General features: G+C 40.0%; 1 protein-coding gene across 1 annotated transcript in view; it reads right to left on the bottom strand.

Annotated features, from left to right (window-relative positions):
• Positions 1-24,605, bottom strand: part of ANKHD1 (ankyrin repeat and KH domain containing 1) — a gene marked incomplete in the record, with an annotated part of 1,187,903 nt that overhangs the window by 64,861 nt on the left and 1,098,437 nt on the right. Inside the window, 1 exon segment of the mRNA XM_053717232.1 lies at positions 5,448-5,699. Coding sequence (XP_053573207.1) covers positions 5,448-5,699 — 252 coding nt within the window.

Genomic DNA, 24,605 nt, shown 5'->3' with positions numbered 1-24,605 from the left:
AAAAGCAAATAGCATAGCCCTCAACACAGTGAGGCTAGTTATGAGCATAAAGAAGGCAAGGAGCATATAGGAAATGGGGTAAAAATTATTATTTTTTTTTAGCGCCAAGTATGACGCACAACGCAAAAGGAAGTTGAAATTTTTTTTGGGGCGCCAACAAACATCCGTCATAACAAACACAATTTCGCACCAAACAACCTTGCGTCAAATAAGACGCATGAAATGATGAACTTGCGTCATTAAAGATGCACATTCACACCAAAAAATTCTCGCGCCAAGAATGACACAATAAATAACAGCATTTTGCGCCCTTGCGAGCCTAATTTGCCGCAAGTTTTCAAAAGAAAAAAGTCAAATTGGAAAAAAGTCTATACCCCAGGTAAGACAAATTTCCTAAAACATGTTTCCCATAACGAAACTGCCAGACTGCAAAGGGAAATATACATAGACCTGACTCATGGCAAATATAAGTAAAATACATATATTTAAAACTTTATATTAATACATAAAGCGCCAAACCATAGCTGAGAGTGTCTTAAATAATGATACATACTTATCGAAAGACACCCATCCACACATAGCAGATAGCCAAACCAGTACTGAAAACTATCAGCAGAGGTAATGGTATATAAGAGTATATCGTCAATTTGAAAACGGAGGTAGGAGATGAATCCCTACGACCGATAACAGAGAACCCTTGAAAAGATTCCCTGCAAGAGAAACCATAAAATCAAATAGGCAATACTCTCTTCACATCCCTCTGACAAACACTGTACTCAGAGGAATTGGGCTTCAGAATGCTTAGAAGCGCTTATCATAGAAGCAATCATAAAAATCAAGCACAAACTTTCTTCACCACCTCCATAGGAGGCAAAGTTTGTAAAAAATGAATTGTGGGTGTGGTGAGGGGTTAGGGTTGCCACCTCGGCCATGTTTTCCTGGACACTTATGAGTTACACATGCTGCAGGGTGTGCAGGGAGGAACATGAATAGTGCTATCCAGGGTCACTATTCATGTGCTGTTTAGGCGTGCAATGCATGTTCCCCTCTGCACACCCTGCAGCATGTGTAACTCATAAGTGTCCAGGAAAACATGGCCGAGGTGGCAACCCTATGAGGGGTGTATTTATAGGCATTTTGAGGTTTGGGAAACTTTGTTTGGAAGGTGTTTAAACTTGTATGCTCTAGTCTACTCATCTAGCTCCTGGTTTCTCAACAGCCGGGCCACCGCCCAGTACTGGGCCTAGACAGCCCTCCTGATGGGCCACAAAAACAGAATTTATGTTTACCTGATAAATTACTTTCTCCAACGGTGTGTCCGGTCCACGGCGTCATCCTTACTTGTGGGATATTCTCTTCCCCAACAGGAAATGGCAAAGAGCCCAGCAAAGCTGGTCACATGATCCCTCCTAGGCTCCGCCTACCCCAGTCATTCGACCGACGTTAAGGAGGAATATTTGCATAGGAGAAACCATATGATACCGTGGTGACTGTAGTTAAAGAAAATAAATTATCAGACCTGATTAAAAAACCAGGGCGGGCCGTGGACCGGACACACCGTTGGAGAAAGTAATTTATCAGGTAAACATAAATTCTGTTTTCTCCAACATAGGTGTGTCCGGTCCACGGCGTCATCCTTACTTGTGGGAACCAATACCAAAGCTTTAGGACACGGATGAAGGGAGGGAGCAAATCAGGTCACCTAAATGGAAGGCACCACGGCTTGCAAAACCTTTCTCCCAAAAATAGCCTCAGAAGAAGCAAAAGTATCAAACTTGTAAAATTTGGTAAAAGTGTGCAGTGAAGACCAAGTCGCTGCCCTACATATCTGATCAACAGAAGCCTCGTTCTTGAAGGCCCATGTGGAAGCCACAGCCCTAGTGGAATGAGCTGTGATTCTTTCAGGAGGCTGCCGTCCGGCAGTCACATAAGCCAATCTGATGATGCTTTTAATCCAAAAAGAGAGAGAGGTAGAAGTTGCTTTTTGACCTCTCCTTTTACCAGAATAAACAACAAACAAGGAAGATGTTTGTCTAAAATCCTTTGTAGCATCTAAATAGAATTTTAGAGCGCGGACAACATCCAAATTGTGCAACAAACGTTCCTTCTTCGAAACTGGTTTCGGACACAAAGAAGGTACGACTATCTCCTGGTTAATGTTTTTGTTAGAAACAACTTTTGGAAGAAAACCAGGTTTAGTACGTAAAACCACCTTATCTGCATGGAACACCAGATAAGGAGGAGAACACTGCAGAGCAGATAATTCTGAAACTCTTCTAGCAGAAGAAATTGCAACCAAAAACAAAACTTTCCAAGATAATAACTTAATATCAACAGAATGTAAGGGTTCAAACGGAACCCCCTGAAGAACTGAAAGAACTAAGTTGAGACTCCAAGGAGGAGTCAAAGGTTTGTAAACAGGCTTGATTCTAACCAGAGCCTGAACAAAGGCTTGAACATCTGGCACAGCTGCCAGCTTTTTGTGAAGTAACACAGACAAGGCAGAAATCTGTCCCTTCAAGGAACTTGCAGATAATCCTTTCTCCAATCCTTCTTGAAGAAAGGATAGAATCTTAGGAATCTTTACCTTGTCCCAAGGGAATCCTTTAGATTCACACCAACAGATATATTTTTTCCATATTTTGTGGTAAATTTTTCTAGTTACAGGCTTTCTGGCCTGAACAAGAGTATCAATAACAGAATCTGAGAACCCTCGTTTTGATAAGATCAAGCGTTCAATCTCCAAGCAGTCAGCTGGAGTGAGATCAGATTCGGATGTTCGAACGGACCTTGAACAAGAAGGTCTCGTCTCAAAGGTAGCTTCCATGGTGGAGCCGATGACATATTCACCAGATCTGCATACCAAGTCCTGCGTGGCCACGCAGGAGCTATCAAGATCACCGACGCCCTCTCTTGATTGATCCTGGCTACCAGCCTGGGGATGAGAGGAAACGGCGGGAATACATAAGCTAGTTTGAAGGTCCAAGGTGCTACTAGTGCATCTACTAGAGTCGCCTTGGGATCCCTGGATCTGGACCCGTAGCAAGGAACCTTGAAGTTCTGACGAGAGGCCATCAGATCCATGTCTGGAATGCCCCACAGTTGAGTAATTTGGGCAAAGATTTCCGGATGGAGTTCCCACTCCCCCGGATGTAATGTCTGACGACTCAGAAAATCCGCTTCCCAATTTTCCACTCCTGGGATGTGGATTGCAGATAGGTGGCAGGAGTGAGTCTCCGCCCATTGAATGATTTTGGTCACTTCTTCCATCGCCAGGGAACTCCTTGTTCCCCCCTGATGGTTGATGTACGCAACAGTCGTCATGTTGTCTGATTGAAACCGTATGAACTTGGCCTTTGCTAGCTGAGGCCAAGCCTTGAGAGCATTGAATATCGCTCTCAGTTCCAGAATATTTATCGGTAGAAGAGATTCTTCCCGAGACCAAAGACCCTGAGCTTTCAGGGGTCCCCAGACCGCGCCCCAGCCCATCAGACTGGCGTCGGTCGTGACAATGACCCACTCTGGTCTGCGGAAGGTCATCCCTTGTGACAGGTTGTCCAGGGACAGCCACCAACGGAGTGAGTCTCTGGTCCTCTGATTTACTTGTATCTTCGGAGACAAGTCTGTATAGTCCCCATTCCACTGACTGAGCATGCACAGTTGTAATGGTCTTAGATGAATGCGCGCAAAAGGAACTATGTCCATTGCCGCTACCATCAAACCTATTACTTCCATGCACTGCGCTATGGAAGGAAGAGGAACGGAATGAAGTGTTTGACAAGAGTTTAGAAGTTTTGTTTTTCTGGCCTCTGTCAGAAAAATCCTCATTTCTAAGGAGTCTATTATTGTTCCCAAGAAGGGAACCCTTGTCGACGGAGATAGAGAACTCTTTTCCACGTTCACTTTCCATCCGTGAGTTCTGAGAAAGGCCAGGACTATGTCCGTGTGAGCCTTTGCTTGAGGAAGGGACGACGCTTGAATCAGAATGTCGTCCAAGTAAGGAACTACTGCAATGCCCCTTGGTCTTAGTACCGCTAGAAGGGACCCTAGTACCTTTGTGAAAATCCTTGGAGCAGTGGCTAATCCGAAAGGAAGCGCCACGAACTGGTAATGCTTGTCCAGGAATGCGAACCTTAGGAACCGATGATGTTCCTTGTGGATAGGAATATGTAGATACGCATCCTTTAAATCCACCGTGGTCATGAATTGACCTTCCTGGATGGAAGGAAGAATTGTTCGAATGGTTTCCATTTTGAACGATGGAACCTTGAGAAACTTGTTTAAGATCTTGAGATCTAAGATTGGTCTGAACGTTCCCTCTTTTTTGGGAACTATGAACAGATTGGAGTTAAACACTAAAAAACTCTAAGCCATCTCCGTGGAGATGTTGCCTGTACAACGGCAAAGAGAATGACTGGGGTAGGCGGAGCCTAGGAGGGATCATGTGACCAGCTTTGCTGGGCTCTTTGCCATTTCCTGTTGGGGAAGAGAATATCCCACAAGTAAGGATGACGCCGTGGACCGGACACACCTATGTTGGAGAAATGAAATGCCCCCACTGCGAGCTGTGACAGGCCTGACGCTCCACATAAGAAATACATGTGCACATATAGTAGTAGTACAGTGGGAGGACAGCGTGGGAGAAGAAGAAGATAGGACTGGACCTGGGCACCGCAGTTAAGTGATACCAGCCCACTGATACCAATCAATGTATATATTTTCTTCCCCCACTTACACCAATGCATTATATAAATATACATTCACTATATGCCTCTGGAACCGTCCGGCTAAAATTTACTGGGCCTTCAGTTGATTTGAGAACCACTGGTCTAGCTGTATGCTATAGTTTAATTTTGAATCTTCAGTCATATACCTAATTAAACAACTACAGTAATTTGCTGGAGCTTTATACATTTATTATAAAAATTAATTATCTGTATAAGGTAAAAAAGGAAGCCAATGATAATATCGATCTCTAAATATGATATAGAAAGGGGGTGGGGAATATGTAAAAAGGATGCCCTAAAAACTTCAAGGGAAATTCTACCTAATATAAGTGGGCATAAAACTTATATACACCCCAAACAGCTGAATATGACACTTATTAGAACAAAAAAAGCCAAATTATCCATGAATGTGTCTTACAATTAACCTATTTGCTAGAAATATATGTTAAGTAATAATGGAAACATAACTTGAAAGTGCTTCTGTGACTTATTTGTAGATTGACATTCTTTTGGAAACCCTGTTTTTATTTATAATTGTTGATTTGTTGTTAAAATGATTTGTATACTAAAAAGTGATGTTTGACAGACGCAAATCGTTTCTGTATGTTTTCATAACAATAAGATTAAAATCTATACAGTGTGAAATACTTTTCTATATATCATCACTGTGAAAAGCAGATCATTTCCCTTATAAAAAGGCTCACTCTCTTGTGCACATACCTGAGCCACTGTTTACACCAAATGACCATATGCCAGCATGTCCCACAGGGGCGGAAAAGCTGTTTCCCAGCGAGGCAGGTGTTACCGTACAACCTTGTCGAATCCGTGCTAGTCTTTCTGTCCCAATGGGAGGTGGCATTTTTCGATCATGTGCTAAACAGCCAGTTTGCAGATGACCATTTGATGAAGATGTTGAAACAGCCAATAAGTGTGACGATGAATCAGAAGAAACAGATGTAGACGGAGTCTCGCCTAAAAGAAAAAACAAAGATTTAATTTTCCTTTATCAATCACATTTACATATGTATGTTTTGCAACATTAGAAAGAGAGAAAAAATAAAAAAATTAGATAACATTTATTTTAATCCAATAACAAAACACAACACTTTATATAGATATTGTTTCTATGTCTATATGGAGAGGCAGAATACAAAGTAATTTACTTTCTCTTCAAGGATGTCTTTCAACAGTCCACAGCTAAGTGTGTACCAATCCACATAAGTAGAAATATAAATATAATTTATGCTGATCTGATAAATTAAGAGGGATACTAAACCCAAATCTTTTTCTTTCATGATTCAGATAGCGTATGCAATTTTAAGCAACTTTCCAATTTACTCCTATTACTAATTTTTCTTTGTTATCTTGCTATCTCTTTTTAAAAAGCAGGAATCTTAGCTTAGGAGTCGGCCCATTTGTGGATCAATGTAGCAACCAAACAGCAAGTGCTACCCAGGGTGCTGAACCAAAAATGAGCTGGCTCCTAAGCTTAGATTCCTACTTTATAGAGAGTTATAGTCCTGGCCACCAGGAGAAATCAAAGATCCCATAACTCCCAGAGCCTTTAAAACCCCTCCCACGTTACTGGAAAACGAGCGACGTATAGCCAAGCTAGAAAAGAAGGAGGGAGGAAACAGCTGTCTGACTTTCTTACTAAAAGCTGCTGCAGAAGAAACAAAAACATCAAAATGGTAGAACTTCGAAAAAATATGTAAGGAAAACCAAAAAAACTGCCTTGCAAATATAATCAACAGTGGCTTCATTATTAAAGGCACATGAAGTAGCAACTGATCTAGTAGAATTGGCAGTAACCCATTTAGCGCCAGATTACAAGTGGAGTGTTAACTGTTCAGCGCGAGCAATAAGGGGTTTATTACGGGTGTTTGCGCGCGTCAGGTTTTTAACTCGTATTATAAATTGAAAGTAAACGCAATGGATTGAACGCATTGGGTTAGTGTGTCATCACAGCTCTGGTTAACGGTTAAGCAAAATAAAAAAAGTTCCCAAAAAACATCAAAACTTCATTACAAAGTACACTTACACTCATAATAATACCATCTAATAAAAAATATTTTAAATAAAAAGTATTGCACAAAAAAGTTATATGGGCTCAAAGATATAAGATCTCAAGTGTTAGAAAAACAAACAGGCAAAGGGCTTTAATTTAGATTATATATATATATATATATATATATATATATATATATATATATATATATATATATATATATATATATATACACACACACACATACATATATATATATATATATATACACACACATACATACACACCAGTGTTCCCTCTAAGGCTAGTTTTGTGAGCGGCCCATCAGTGAAGCAGTTAATAAGGGAACCCCACAGCTTGCAGTCTATATTGTTTAGTGTTTGCTAATTGCTCTAATTTCACTGCTGGGACGCTCACAAAAACAAATTATGCTTACCTGATAATTTTCTTTTCTTCAGATGGAAAGAGTCCACAGCTGCATTCATTACTTTTGGGAATTCAGAACCTGGCCACAAGGAGGAGGCTAAGACACCCCAGCCAAAGGCTTAAATACCCCTCCTACTTCCCTCATCCCCCAGTCATTCTGCCGAGGAACAAGGAACAGTAGAATAAATATCAGGGTGAAAAGGTGCCAGAAGAACAAAAAACAGACGCCCCACAGAAAAAATACATGTGGGGAACTGTGGACTCTCCATCTGAAGAAAAGAAAATGATCAGGTAAGCATAATTTATGCTTTTCTTCATAAATGGAAAGAGTCCACAGCTGCATTCATTACTTTTGGGAAAACAATACCCAAGCTATAGAGGACACAATGCTAAAACGGGAAGGTACAAAAGGTGGCCCATTCTCAGGGCACCAGGCCTGAAACCCTTACACAGCAAAAAACCTGCTTCGTCCGAAGCCGAGAAACTTTGAAAAGGACACTGACCCACAGAAGTTCACAAGCCTTGCTAGAGACCGCAGAAACTATACTCGACAGCCAACACGCCTCCGGGAGACACCATCGCCCAGCACTCAGTCCCCCACAACACATCCCTTACGAGAGAAAGGGATCAACTACCGTAAACTCCCAAAAGGAAGAGAACACAGAAACCCGACAAGGATCCCGGTAGACCCTAAATAGTGTACAAGAAGTTCCAAAAAAAATAAGGAAAAAACTCCAGAACCAAGTCAAGCTCACAGAGACCAAAAACCAGTACTGAGAAACAAAGGGAGGCAAAGCCAAGACCCCAAAGTACAGAAACCACAAGATTAGGACTGGGATCCGAAAATAGAGAAGAAAACTATTACAGTGCAAACGCACCTAAATAACAACTGAAGACGAAGTCCACAAGTTGTTATTTAGTCCACAAGTCGCAAGGAACTTCTGAATATCAAGATATTCAGAAGCCAAAATATGTGCCGCAAACCCAGATAGAAAACACCTGCATCAAGCACATGCAATAGTCATATGAGGATGACTTGTAAACAAAAATACTTGCAGAGCAAGTAAAGAGCAGCTGAAGTGGATTCGATAAAAATACACTTCCCAGTAATGGGAATCAACCCTGAGTTGTCAAAAGACCTAAGCTGTTGCTCTAACCATTATACCAGATCAGAGCACCAACCCCACCTTCAAACTGCAAAACATCCACTGAGCAGTGGACACATCACAGGCTATCCACAAGCCACCAAAGCAACTTGCGTAACCTGAACATAGAGAAGCACCGAAACCTCAAGAAGGCTCACCGTACCTCAAGACCCGAGGACTAACCCCAGATCCCAGATTCTGCTCCCAACACCAGACCAGCCCAGCGACAGATATGACAAGTAGGGGAACAAAAATACCCCAATCTCCAGCCCAGAAAAAGGGCAGAATGGGACAGACCTATCTCCACCCCAATAGATCTCGGGTGCCAAACCAAATAGGACCCTCAATTAGGAACTCCCAAGAGAATCTCATAGAGATGAACGGAGAAATGCAGTAGATTGTCATAAGACCCAGCATGATACTAATGACAATCTCAACACGGAGACTTCAATCTCCACAGATGGAACAGAACAACCCACTATAGGGTAAAAACATAATTTATGTAAGAACTTACCTGATAAATTCATTTTTTTCATATTGGCAAGAGTCCATGAGCTAGTGACGTATGGGATATACAATCCTACCAGGAGGGGCAAAGTTTCCCAAACCTCAAAATGCCTATAAATACACCCCTCACCACACCTTCAATTCAGTTTAACGAATAGCCAAGTAGTGGGGTGATAAAATAAGGAGTGAAAAAGGATACAAAAAGAGGAACTAGAAATAAAAAATTGTGCTTTTTATACAAAAATCATAACCATTATAAAAAAGGGTGGGTCTCATGGACTCTTGCTAATATGAAAGAAATTAATTTATCAGGTAAGTTCTTACATAAATTATGTTTTCTTTCATGTATTTGGCAAGAGTCCATGAGCTAGTGACGTATGGGATAGAAATACCCAAGATGTGGGAAACCACAGAAGAGTCACTAGAAAGGGAGGGATAAAATAAAAACAGCTATTTCCGCTGAAAAAAATTAAATCTACAAAAAAATAAGTTTTTTTTAAATAAATTTCAAGATTTTTTTTTAAATCATAAGCTGAAGAATTAGACAGCTGCCTGAAGAACTTTTCTACCAAAGGTTGCTTCAGAAGAAGCAAATACATCAAAATGGTAAAATTTAGTAAATGTATGCAAAGAAGACCAAGTTGCTGCTTTGCAAATCTGATCAACCGAAGCTTCATTCTTAAAAGCCCAAGAAGTGGCGACTGATCTAGTAGAATGAGCTATAATTCTCTGAGGCGGAGACTGTCCCACCTCTAAATAAGCCTTGTGAATCAAAAGCTTTAACCAAGATGCCAAAGAAATGGCAGAGGCTTTCGGACCTTTCCTAGGACCAGAAAAAAACACAAATAGACTAGGAGTCTTCCTGAAATCTTTAGTAGCTTCGACATAATATTTCAAAGCTCTTACAACATCCAAAGAATGTAAAGATCTTTCAAAAGTATTCTTGGGATTAGGACACAAGGAAGGAACAACAATTTCCCTATAAATGTTGTTAGAAGTCACAACCTTAGGAAGAAATTTAAAACGAAGTCTGCAAAACAGCCTTATCCTGATGAAAATCAGAAAAGGATACTCACAAGAGAGCAGACAATTCAGAAACACTTCTAGCTGAAGAGATAGCCAAAAGAAACAATACTTTCCAAGAAAGTAGTTTAATATCCAAAGAATGCATAGGCTCAAAAGGATAAGCCTGAAAAGCCTTCAAAACCAAATTAAGACTCCAGGGAGGAGAGATTAATTTAACAACAGGCTTGATACGAACCAAAGCCTTAACAAAACAGTGAATATCAGGAAGTTTAGCAATCTTTCTATGAAATAAAACAGAAAGAGCAGAGATTTGTCCCTTCAAAGTACTTGCAGACAAACCTTTATCCAAACCATCCTGAAGAAACTGTAAAATTCTAGGAATTCTAAAAGAATGCCAAGAGAATTTATGGAAAAAACCCGATCTAAACCCAATCTTCCTTGAAACAGACTTACGAGCCTGTAGAATAGTATTAATCACTGAGTCAGAGAAACCTCTATGACTAAGCGTTCAATTTCCATATCTTCAAATTAAGCAATTTGAGATCCTGATGAAAAAACAGCCCTTGAGACAGAAGGTCTGGCTTTAAAGGAAGTGGCCAAGATTGGCAACTGGACATCCGGACAAGATCCGCATACCACAACCTGTGAGGCTATGCTGGTGCTATCAGAAACACATGTGATCATTTTTTTCCCTGTAGATTGGGACTTCCTGCTGGAGGCGGAGCACACAGGTAGCACAGGTGTTAGCTCCCGCTCCAGGTACATGCTGCCTGGAGAAAAACTACCAGCCAGCGGTTTGCCGAATTATCCTTGGCCGTGGAAACTCTATCCGGCCTGGATTTGGGATCCTAGGATCCTTGCAACAGAAGTCCCCCAAAGCAGCCCGGTTCGTGCTTGTTGGCTGAAGCACAAGTTTTATTTTACATAGACGGTGGGGCAATACAAGTACCTGGTCCTATATACACAGCCTTAACTCACGGTCAAGACGTACCGCATGTGTCAAATCAGCAGGACAAGCAAGTTCACGGTGGTTCTGCCGTGCATATGTGAAACCCCTCTGCCCTGTGGCTGGATATACAGGGCTTGACATCAGTCAACCTAGACTCAACCCAGACTCAACCCAGGCTTAAAATTGGTGCACGTATCCCTTATCTTCACTGCAGAGGCTATTACAGAGACTATTACTTACCCCCGCCGGGGGTCCGGTGCGCCGGTGTCTCTGCAGTGGTTGTTTGTCCCGGTGCCTCAACAAGTGGGACACAGAGGGGAACGCTGTGGATGCTGGGGCTGGGCTCCGCTGGTGGTCTTGGGGAGAAGGATTGTGGCAGCACTTGAGCGCGAGGCGTGGTGGAGCCCGGGTGCGCTGTCGGGATTGCAGTGGCAGCGGATGAATTCTCTCCCCTTCTCTGGGGATCTTCTTGCAGCCCACTTCCGGAGCAGAGCGGTCAGCAGATAGAGTACCCCACACGCTGCTCCCTGGTGTAGTAGTGTGTGTTTGGGGCAAAGAGGCGGCTGCAGATCTCGGGTGTGCCCCCCCGCTCGGAAACTACAGCTCTACCTGGGCAGTTACGGTGATCTGGATATTATGCATCCCTAGAACTACAACGGAAGAAGGTAGATATAGCAGCGTTTGGGCGGCTGGGCTACACAGAATCTGGGTGAGGACAGATCGTTGCTGGTGAGATATCAAACTCAGTTTCTTAAGGCTAATGTGTGTCCATAAATGCACTAAAAAAATACATTGGCATCCTTGTCTGTATGATATGCCCTGACATACTGTTATACACCTCTCCTTGCCTTCAAGATCATTCCTGCTGGGAATACAATTTATGTGGACTGGGTTATTTGACTATAATAATTTACAAACCTCAGTTGGGTGCAAACACCAAATAATCTGGGCTAGTTGGTGCCCGCACTTAGACTTTCCTGAGTCAATATAATCAGGGAGATATGAGACTGAGCCTGGAAACAATCATCTGAGTAAATATTTTGTGTAGTGTAACACAGGGCTTTTTACTTGGTATACATGTACCACAGTATTATGTTTGACACTCTTTGAAATTTTCTTTTGTCTTGATTTACAATTTCCAGGTGCTAGAGTGTTTTTACACACATAGAGATAATATTGCCTTAAACTGTTTAAGATAACGAAATTTAAATCTGTTTAGTCTGCGGTTTTGTTGTTGTAATATATACAGATTCCTGAAATCAGATGTACTGAAAGCAGAGTATAGATATATAAGAGAGACACACAGGTGAAACACTTCAATAAGCTCTATAAGAGAGTTTAATTACAATTCATTTAGTCTGTCTCTCTTGTGTGCTATACTGAATATATATTGCTATACTTAGTTGTAAAAATTTTGTAGGCAGATAATATGCTTACTATATAAGATAGGCACCTTGATATGTTAGTAACAAAAGCTGTATAGGATAGTTTAATTACAATCTGTCCAGCAGTGCTCTCCTTGATATATTGCATAAGCACGTTGTGACTATATATATGTAATAGTGAGGTAAAATGCTTAGGACAATTTAATTACTATCTGTTCAGTCTGTGTTTTTGCTACATTGTATACATAGCATTGTGTCTAAATGTAAGGTTTTGAAGCTAGACAGTATTCCCGCTACTTAAGAAAAGATCATATTGTCCACAATTATATTGCTTAGATTATATTGAATTACGCTGTCTATAATATCCTTATGACCTGAGTGCGGGTCCTAGAACAATTTTCTCACTTAGTCAAGTGTTATCTACTAATAACTTAATAAGTTTGCACTATTTTAGGAAGCTTACAGATCCTTGTATCACAAACTAAACTATAAGTCTTACAAATCACGATTTGACTCACAATTTTTTTTTTTTCTCTCTCCCTTGAGAGTTCACCGATTAGACATTTGTATAGAAATTCTTTAAAGGGAGTAACACGATAGTATAACAAGGGTCAAGATAGAAGTAATTTAAATACAGGTTTTGAAGTCCCTTGCCTCTGTGTCTCCTCACACATAGTGTTAAGTTTAATAAATAAATGCACCATAAATTTATCTAAGATATTAGATTAGAATATACACGGCTATAGGGTGAGTTTATAGTACACAATAAAAAGCTTGAAAAATATAAATTAGGCAGGGTAAGACCCTAATCGTTCTATACAAAAAGTTGATCATTGATTATTTGTTAGACGATACAGGTTAGGGCTAAGTAAGGGTTAAGTACACTTTTTGGTTAAACTCCCCCTTTTTTTTTTTTTTTTCCATAAATTTTATTATTAGTAAGCAGCAGTTTATGGATAGGTACATGAACCAAAAGAGCTCTCCCTCCAATATGCCGCCTAAATCCAAAGATAAGAAGGGGGGCAGCAGGACGCTGGATTCTAGCATTGATACTCCATTAGACAAAAGTTCACCGTCTCTAATGGCCAGTAATATGGCAGAGTTTGCCGCCGAGGTGGCAAAAATTCTAACTCCTCAATTCGAATCTGTAAAATTGGAAATTAGATCCGAAATTTCAAATCTTACTGCAGAAGTTAGACAATTCTCCGCAAGGATGGAGGAAGCGGAAAATCGGATTTCGGATTTCGAGGATAGATTTAATGTACAGGAGCCTACTACTGAGGCGCATAGAAAAATGATCGCATCATTACAAGCGAAGATTGAGGATCTTGAAGATCGCTCAAGACGAAATAACCTGAAAGTGATAGGCCTCCCAGAAACGTCAGTTTCAAGATCTGATGGCCTTTGTGTCTATTACGCTTCCTCAGGCCCTGCAGATTCCGGCTCCTGCTGTCCCCTTTCAGATAGAGAGGGCGCACAGGATAGGGCCGCGTAGAGAAGATAACGAGGGCAATAGACCCAGACCAGTTATATTTAAATTTCTTAATTTCCAGGACAAGATGCTATACCTACAATATTATCGAAAATGTAACCCCTTAGTGTTTCGCTCTCACAGACTGCTGATCTTTCAGGATTTTTCATCAGAAACTCTGGCTAAAAGAAGAGACATGTCTTTCTTTTATGGCAGATTATAGAAGGGAAACTATAATATCAGACTAATGTATCCTGAGAGATTGGTAGTACTGAGAGAGGGTAAATACTTCACATTGAATAATGTCATGGAAGCAGAGACTTTCCGCAGAGAGGAGGGGGTCCCATAAAGTAGCCAGTAGTAAGCAATTTCTGTTTTGGTTTTTATTTTTCTCTGCTGTTGTTTATGTTTGTATCACTATGTATCTGCTTTATTGCGAGAAAGTTGTTGGTTTCTTTTTTTTTTTTTTTTCTTTTTTCTCTTTTCCTTCCTCTCCCTTCCTCCTCCCGACCTGTTCACCCGGATGCATTTTGCCTCCCCACTCACAATATACGCTTAAAATATTATGGAAAATAAATTAAATCTTCTGTCTTGGAATGTGGGGGGTGTAACCTCCCCCATGAAACGTAAATCTATAATTAAACATCTGGGTAGATTCCGGCCCGATATAGTGTTGCTGCAAGAATTACACCTCAAGCCCCAAGAATTTCCCAAACTTAAATCCAAATGGGTAGGGGAAGTGGTGGCAGCGCCCGCTACATCCAGAAAAAGAGGGGTGGCCATATTACTTAATAAAAACTTGAATTATCATGTGCATAATGTGGAGGCAGACCCGGAAGGGAGGTTTTTAATATTGGAAATCTAAATCAATAAAATACACTATGTAATATGCAATATCTACGGTCCGAACCAAATAGACTATAACTTCCGTACATTACATAAATTTATAGGTAATAATTTAATCATCGCTGGTGATCTCAATCTGATTTCAGATACCGTATTGGATAATTTGAAAAAAAGATCACTGCGGGCGAGATGCAGAAAGGTTCGTATTTTTCATAAATTTTGCTCACAACTAGGCCTAATCGATATCTGGCGCTCTCAGAATCCAGATAGTCGCACATTTACATGCATGTCTCATGCGCAGCAGGCGTTGTCCAGGATAGATTATTTTCTGATTTCAGACTCTCTTCTTGGTTGGAACTGGACCTCACAAATTGAAGAAATTATAATATCGGATCACGCGATTATCTCATTGTCATGTAATATGGCTTTAAGAAATATAAGTGGTATCCGCTTTCCCTTCCCTAAATTTTTAAATAATAATGTAAGCTTTCAAAATTGGTTAAAATCTAAGTGGGTTGAATACTCAAAAAACAACAGGAACTACTTTGACAAGATTGAGGTATTTTGGGAAGCCTCTAAGGCTGTCTTGCGTGGGGAAATAAAATCATATATGATTTCTTTGAAAAAGAAATATACTCAGGTAGAGAGGCAGATGGCTAATCAAGTTAAAAATGCATATAGAAGGTATATTAGTAATCCCATGAAACAACATTGGGAGACATATGTAAACGCTAAGACAGTGCGTGATATTCATATAAAACAAAATAGTGTACAGGAGGACATTAGAGCGAAAGCATTGTATGGCGGTCATAAAGGAAGATCCGCAAAATTTTTGGCTAGATTGGTCAAACCTGCCCTAAGGCAAGCCATTCCAGCAATTAAACTGGGTACTGCACGTTACACGAAACACCCTGACATTGAAAGGGTATTTGTGGAATATTTTCAAGAGGTATTCAAATCTGAGACCCCAAATCCAAGTAAGAAAGCAGAATTTTGGCAGAGGATAAAGGTTCCAAAACTTTCAGGAGATATGAGAAACTCTCTGAATGTTACTATATCTGAAGAGGAGATAACAACTGCAAATAAACAGGCCAAACCAAATAAAGCTGCCGGACCCGATTCGTTCCCCATTGAATTTTACAGAATTTTAGAACCACAGGTGGTACCGGTATTAGAAAAGCTATTCAATTATTATTTTTCAGAAAACTCAAGTTGCTCCCAGTACTTCGCTGCCGCAAATATTTCACTAATCTTGAAAAAGGGCAAAGACCCTGAGATACCCAATTCTTATCGGCCCATATCTGTCCTAAATACGGACTATAAGATTCTGGCCGCTATTCTCGCCAACCGGCTGAAACCATGCATTGGGAGTATAATACATGGAGACCAATCGGGTTTCATGCCAGGACGAAATCCTGTTAAAAATATGCGCAAATTATTAATACTAATCGAGTCGTACTGGAACAGACAGGCGTTCCCCAATCAACATAAGAGCATAGATAAAGCAATTTTAACGGTAGATGCAGAGAAGGCATTTGACCGTGTTGATTGGGATCACTTGTTATATTCCCTGGAGCAATTTGGCGTGTCTGGAAAATTTATTGAGTATATTAGATTAATTTATAGCGCTCCAACATCCGCACTAATTATTAATAATGTTTTATCCCAACGTCTGACCTTACACAGAAGTACTAGGCAGGGGTGTCCCCTCTCCCCTCTTCTATTCAACATCAGTTTAGAACCCTTGGCTATATTACTGCGTCAAGAGTTAGAGGGTATTCCACTGGCAGGGAAGAAACACGTTTTGCTTCTGTACGCAGATGATCTACTCTTATTTCTATCTAATTTGAATACAGAGCTGCCAACTTTACAGAGTATTGTCGCAGATTTTGGAGAGATATCTGGGTATAAGATAAATACCACAAAATCAGAGCTACTGTGGCTACATAAAGATCCCACATCCCTTATAGACCATCCATTCTTAGAAGTTCCACAAATTTCATACTTAGGTTTGAAATTATCCTGTAATCCAGCGGAATGGTACAAGGCAAATTTTACGGATTGCCTGGAACAATGTGGTAAAAAATTAGATGAATGGGCTGGACTGCCCATATCTCTTTCGGCTCGAGTGATGCTGATCAAATCAGTTATTTTCCCTAAATTTCTATATGTCTTACAAAACATACCACTTTTTCTGCACAAAAAAAGATGTTATTAAGTATAATAAAGCATGCTCGCGTTTTTTATGGAAAGGCTCTAAACCCAGAATTGCATGCCACCGACTTATGAATAACAAGCTCGCAGCGGGGCTGGCTCTCCCCAACATCCAGGCTTACAATTTGGCGTGTATCGCCAGGATCGCGATAGACTGGATATCAGAAAAGGAGCAAATTTCCTCCTTTTCCGGGGAATCAGAATTGGCCGCCCCCTTCGGCCTGAAGGCTTTACTCCATTGCCCTCTGACCTCGCTACCATCCAATATCTTTTATAAATCTATGTTCAAGAACATTATAGTTGCATGGCAGAAACTATGCAGCACCCTAGAATGCCCCGTGCATGTCTCAAACTATCTACCTATCTGTGGTAACCCCAACTTTATACCCGGGCTGTCTAACCGGATTTTTAAAGATTGGGCGGCAAAGGGTTTGAAATTTGTGGGGCAGATCCAGGGAAATACGGGTCTGCCAGTAACATTTGCAGAATTGGTACAGAAATTCAATCTGGGAACACATGAGTTCTACGCCTATTTGCAAATCAGACACTACCTCCAAGAATTACTTTATAGTTTTGGAAATAATTGGTCTTTAGGGGATATCCAGACTAGGGTAACTTTATACGCAGCTGGCGTATTTGCAATATCTTCACTATACTCACTCATAATCCAAAAACCTTCTAATATGCAGGTTACTGATATGACAATAAAATGGTCGCCTTATTTTCCGGATATAGACGAACAGACGGTTATCGGTAGCTTCAAGATAATACAACAAAGTTGGGTCCCAACTTCATGGAGAGAGTTTCAAATCAAAATAGGCCTACAGAGGTATTATACACCAAATCAGTTATCCAAATGGTATAAGACTAGCATTTTTTGCTCTAGGTGCTGCGCAGTGGAAGCGGACTTATTCCACTGTCTGTGGGCTTGTCCTAAAATTATCCAATATTGGATGAAGATAAACTACTGGATGAATACAACCCTACACTTAGACCATCATTTAAAGCCTATTGATATTTTTTTTCTAGTAAATTACCAAGGTACACAGAAAAATTTTAGTCTTATCAATACAGTTATACTAACGGGACGTATTCTTATTCTTAAATTATGGAAGGCGCGAGATGCACCCCAAATATCGCACTTTAAAAAAGCTTTATTAAACCAACTCACTGTAGAACAATTTAATATCCCTTATCCTCAAGAAGAACACTTATCCACTTTTTTCCGGAAGTGGGAATCTTTTGTTATATCTTTGCCGCTGGCATGTCAAAGGAAGGTGATAAAACCATTCCATAACTCTGTGTTTATAACGACAAATATCTATGCAGGGCACTTCCCTCGAGAGTGGGTAGAGGGTTAGACGCCAGGAGGGTAGATGGGGACACGGACGAATAGGTCAGTGGTGGAGGGCGGGTTTTTTTTTTTTTTTTTTCTCTTTTTTCTCTCTCTTGTTTTTGTTTTGTTCCTTTTTTTCCTTTTTTTCTCATTGAGAACTGGAATATGCACTGTAAAAATTGTAAACTATGATATGTAATGTAAGATCCTATTGCTTCAAATGTGAATTTATCTTCTTGTGATTGTGTAACTTTCTTTATATTCATTAAAAAATAATTTAAAAAAAGAAAAAAAAAGAAACACATGTGATTGTTCCATTATGATCTTGGAGATCACCCTTGGAAGAAGGACTAGAGGCAGAAAAATGTAAGCAGGTTGGTAAAACCAAGGAACTGCTAACGCATCCACCATCTCCGCCTGAGGATCCCTGGACCTGGGAAGCTTCTTGTTTAGATGGGAAGCCATCAGATCTATTTCGGGAAGACCCCACATCTGTACAATATGACAAAATACATCTCGATGGAGAGACCACTCCCCTGGATGTAAAGACTGACGACTGAGATAATGTACTTCCAAATTGTCTACACCTGGGATATGTATCGCAAAAATTAGACAGGAGTTGGATTCCGCCCAAGAAAGTATCCGAGATACTTCTTTCATCGCTAAAGGACTGCGAGTCCCCCCCCTGATGATTGACATGCCACAGTTGTGATATTGTCTGAAAACAAATTAATGATTCTCTCTTTAATAGAGGCCAAGCCTGAAGAGATCTGAAAATAGCACAGAGTTCTAAAATATTGATTGGTAAACTCGCCGTTTGAAGATTCCAAACTCCTTGTGCTGTCAGAGACCCCCAGACAGCTCCGCAACCTGTGAGACTTGCATCTGTTGAAATCACAGTACAGGAAGGACGAACAAAAGAGGCCCCATGAATAATCCGATGATGGTCCAACCACCAGGACAGAGAGAGTTGAATGTTGGGATTTAAGTATATCAACTGTGATATCCGAGTATAATCCCTGCACCATTGAGTCATGGACACTGAATCTATCTGGAAACCTAAAAAGGTGACCCTTGCCTGAGGAATCAAGAAACTCTTTGGTAAATTGATCTTTCAACCATGTCTTTGAAGAAACAACACAAGTTGATTTGTGTGAGATTCTGCTAAATGAAAAGATGGAGCCAGGACCAAGATATCATCCAAATAAGGAAACACCTCAATACCTTGCTCTCTGATTACAGATAGAAGGGCACCGAGAACCTTTGAAAAGATTATTGGAGCTGTTGCTAGAGCAAACGGAAGAGCAACAAATTGGTAATGCTTGTCTAGAAAAGAGAATCTCAGAAACCGATAGTGGTCTGGATGTGAAGATACGCATCCTGTAAGTCTACTGAGGACATGTAATGACCTTGCTGAACAAAAGGTAGAATAGTCTTTATAGTCACCATCTTGAAAGTTGGGACCCTTACAAATTGATTAAAAAACTTCAGATCCAGAACTGATCTGAAAGAATTTTCCTTTTTCGGGACAATGAATAGATTTGAATAAAAACCCAGACCCTGTTCCAGAAGTGGAACTGGTACAATTACTCCTGAAAGCTCTAGATCTGAAACACACTTCAGAAAGGCCTGAGCTTTCACAGGATTTGTTGGAACGTGAGAGAGAAATCTTCTCACAGGAGGTCTTATTCTGAAACCCATTCGATACCCCTGAGAAAGAATATTCTGAATCCAATGATTCTGAACGGAACCTGCCCAAAAGTCTTGAAATAATTTCAATCTGCCCACCACCAGCAGAACTGGATTGAGGGCCGCACCTTCATGCAGACTTGGGGGCTGGCTTTGGTTTCTTTTAAGGCTTGGATTTATTCCAACTCGAAGATAGCTTCCAATTGGAGCCAGAATCCTTAAGGGAAGAAGTGATTTTCTGTTTTCTATTCTGATGAAAGGAACAAAACTGATTAGAAGCTTTAGATTTACCCTTAGACTTTTTATCTTGGGGCTATATAAAACATAATTTATGTAAGAACTTACCTGATAAATTCATTTCTTTCATATTGGCAAGAGCTAGTGACGTATGGGATATACAATCCTACCAGGAGGGGCAAAGTTTCCCACACCTCAAAATGCCTATAAATACACCCCTCACCACACCCACAATTCAGTTTAACAAATAGCCAAGAAGTGGGGTGAAAAAGAAAGGAGTAAAAAGCATCAACAAAGAAATATGGAAATAATTGTGCTTTATACAAAAAAAAAAAAAATCATAACCACCAACAAAAGGGTGGGCCTCATGGACTCTTGCCAATATGAAAGAAATGAATTTATCAGGTAAGTTCTTACATAAATTATGTTTTCTTTCATGTAATTGGCAAGAGTCCATAAGCTAGTGACATATGGGATACCAATACCCAAGATGTGTAACTACACGCAAGAGTCACTAGAGAGGGAGGGACAAAATAAAAACAGCCAATTCGCTGAAAAAAATAAATCCACAACCCAAATATAAGTTTATTCTCAAAAAAAGAAAAAGAGAACTTAAATCATAAGCAGAAGAATCAAACTGAAACAGCTGCCTGAAGAACTTTCCTACCAAAAACTGCTTCCGAAGAAGCAAATACATAAAAATGGTAGCATTTAGTAAATGTATGCAAAGAAGACCAAGTTGCTGCTTTGCAAATCTGATCAACTGAAGCTTCATTCTTAAAAGCCCAAGAAGTGGAAACTGATCTAGTAGAATGAGCTGTAATTCTCTGAGGCAGGGTTTTACCCGACTCCAAATAAGCTTGATGAATAAAAAGTTTTAACCACGATGACAAAGAAACGGCAGAAGCCTTCTGACCTTTCCTGGAACCAGAAAAGATAACAAATAGACTAGAAGTCTTCCTGAAAAATTTAGTGGCTTCAACATAATATTTCAGAGCTCTCACCACATCCAAAGAATGTAAAGATCTCTCCAAAGAATTCTTAGGATTAGGACACAAAGAAGGAACAACAATTTCTCTATTAATGTTGTTAGAATTCACAACCTTAGGTAAGAATTTAAATGAAGTCTGCAAAACTGCCTTATCTTGATGAAAAATCAGAAAAGGAGATTCACAAGAAAGAGCAGATAATTCAGAAACTCTTCTAGCAGAAGAGATGGCCAAAAGGAACAACACTTTCCAAGAAAGTAGTTTAATGTCCAAAGAATGCATAGGCTCAAATGGAGGAGCCTGTAAAGCCTTCAAAACCAAATTAAGACTCCAAAGAGGAGAGATTGATTTAATGACATGCTTGATACGAACCAAAGCCTGTACAAAACAATGAATATCAGGAAGTTTAGCAATTTTCCTGTGGAATAAAACAGAAAGAGCAGAGATTTGTCGTTTCAAGCAACTTGCAGACAAACCTTTATCCAAACCATCCTGAAGAGACTGTAAATTCTAGGAATTCTAAAAGAATGCCAAGAGAATTTATGAGAAGAACACCATGAAATGTAAGTCTTCCAAACTCGATAATAAATCTTTCTAGAAACAGATTTATGAGCCTGCAACATAGTATTAATCACTGAGTCAGAGAAACCTCTATGACTAAGCACTAAGCGTTCAATTTCCATACCTTAAAATTTAAATGATTTGAGATCTTAATGGAAAAACAGACCTCGAGATAGAAGGTCTGGCCTTAATGGAAGAGGCCAAGGTTGGCAACTGGACTTCCAAACAAGACCCGCATACCAAAACCTGTGAGACCATGCTGGAGCCACCAGCAGCACAAACAATTGCTCCATGATGATTTTGGAGAATACTCTTGGAAGAAGAACTAGAGGCGGGAAAATATAAGCAGGTTGATAACACCGCGGAAGTGTCAACGCATCCACTGCTTCCGCCTGAGGATCCCTGGACAGGTACCTGGGGAGTTTTTTGTTTAGATGAGATGCCATCAGATCTATTTCTGGAAGCCCCCACATCTGAACAATTTGAGAAAACACATCTGGGTGGAGAGACCATTCTCCCGGATGTAAAGTCTGACGACTGAGATAATCCGCTTCCTAATTGTCTATACCTGGGATATGAACCGCAGAAATTAGACAGGAACTGGATTCCGCCCAAACAAGTATCCGAGATACTTCTTTCATAGCTTGAGGACTGTGAGTCCCACCCTGATGATTAACATATGCCACAGTTGTGATATTGTCTGTCTGAAAACAAATGAACGGTTCTCTCTTCAACAGAGGCCAAAACTGAAGAGCCCTGAGAATTGCACGGAGTTCCAAAATATTGATTGGTAATCTCGCCTCTTGAGATTTCCAAACCCCTTGTGCTGTCAGAGATCCCCAAACAGCTCCCCAACCTGAAAGACTCGCATCTGTTGTGATCACAGTCCAGGTTGGACAAACGAAAGAGGCCCCTAGAATTATACGATGGTAATCTAACCACCAAGTCAGAGAAAGTCGAATATTGGGATTTAAGGATATTAATTGTGATATCCTTGTATAATCCCTGCACCATTGATTCAGCATACAAAGCTGGAGAGGTCTCATATGAAAACGAGCAAAGGGGATCGCGTCCAATGCTGCAGTCATGAGACCTAAAACTTCCATGCACATAGCTACTGAAGGGAATGACTGAGACTGAAGGTTCCGACAGGCTGCAACCAATTTCAAACGTCTCTTGTCTGTTAGAGACAAAGTCATGGAAACTGAATCTATCAGGAAATCTAAAAATGTTACCTTTGTCTGAGGACTAATTGATTTGTGTTAGATTCTGTAGAACGTAAAGACCAAGTACCAATAAATCGTCCAAATAAGGAAACACTGCAATACCCCGTTGAAAAGATTCTTGGAGCTGTCACTAGGCCAAAAGGAAGAGCGACAAATTAGTAATGCTCGTCTAGAAAAGAGAATCTCAGGAACTGATAATGATCCGGATGAATCGGAATATGAACATATGCATCCTGTAAGTCTATTGTGGCCATATAATGCCCTTGCTGAACAAAAGGCAGAATAGTCCTTATAGTCACCATCTTGAAAGTTGGTACAAAATCTTTAGATCCAAAACTGGTCTGAATGAATTTTCTTTCTTTGGGACAATGAATAGATTTGAATAAAACCCCAGACCCTGTTCCTGAAACGGAACTGGCATGATTACCCCCGATAACTCCAGGTCTGAAACACACTTCAGGAAAGCCTGAGCATTTACTGGGTTTGCTGGAATGCAAATCTTCTCACATGCGGTCTTACTCTGAATCCTATTCTGTTAGGATTTTAATCTGCCCCCTACCAGCTGAGCTGGAATGAGGGCCGCACCTTCATGCAGACTTGGGGACTGGCTTTGATCTCTTAAATGGCTTGGATTTATTCCAATTTGAGGAAGGCTTCCAATTAGAAACAGATTCCTTTGGGGAAGGATTAGATTTCTGTTACTTATTATGTCGAAAGGAACGAAAACAGTTAGAAGCTTTAGATTTACCCTTAGGTTTTTTATCCTGAGGCAAAAAAAATCCCTTCCTCCCAGTGACAGTTGAAATTATCAAATCCAACTGAGAACCAAATAATTTATTACCTTGGAAAGAAAGAGATAGCAATCTGGACTTAGTCATATCAGCATTCCAAGATTTAAGCCACAAAGCTCTCCAAGCTAAAATAGCTAAAGACATATATCCAACATCAATTTTGATGATATAAAAAATTGCATCACAAATTAAATTATTAGCATGTTGAATCAACTTAACATTGCTAGAGAAATCATGATCCGATACTTGTTGCGCTAAAGTCTCCAACCAAAAATTTGAAGCAGCTGCAACATCAGCCAAAGAAATTGCAGGCCTAAGAAGATGACCTGAATATAAATAAGCCTTCCTTAGATAAGATTAAATTTTCCTATCTAAAGGATCTTTAAAAGAAGTACTATCTTCCGTAGGAATAGTAAGAGGAGATATAGCCCCATCAACTTTAGGGATCGTTTCCCAAAACTCCAATCTAACTGCTGGCAAAGGATACAATTTTGTAAATCTTGAGAAAGGAATAAAAGAAGCACCAGGCCTATTCCATTCTTTAGAAATTTTATCAGAAATAGCATCAGGAACTGGAAAAACCTCTGGAATAACCACAGGTGGTTTATAAACAGAATTTAAACGTTTACTAGTTTTAATATCAAGAGGACTAGTTTCCTCCATATCTAATGTAATCAACACTTCTTTTAATAAAGAACGAATATACTCCATTTTAAATAAAAAAGAGGATTTGTCAGTGTCAATATCTGAGGCAGGATCTTCTGAATCAGATAGATCCTCATCAGAGAAGGATAATTCATTATGTTGCCGGTCATTTGAAATTTCATCAACTCTATGAGAAGTTTTAAAATACCTTTTACGTTTATTAGAAGGCGGGATGGCAGACAAAGCCTTCTGAATAGAATAATACCTGTAAATTTAAAAGAATTTATTTCTATCTTGTGCATTAGATGTTGAGGGAACAACAACAGGTAATGAACTACTACTGATGGATACATTTTCTGCATGTAAAAGTTTATCATGACAACTATTACAAACCACAGTTGGAGGTATAATCTCCACAAGTTTACAA

This window comes from Bombina bombina, chromosome 6 (genome assembly GCF_027579735.1).
Source record: "Bombina bombina isolate aBomBom1 chromosome 6, aBomBom1.pri, whole genome shotgun sequence".
Lineage (NCBI taxonomy): Eukaryota > Metazoa > Chordata > Amphibia > Anura > Bombinatoridae > Bombina > Bombina bombina.
Note: the sequence above shows the minus strand (reverse complement) of the source record. Positions and strands in the feature narration are given on the sequence as shown.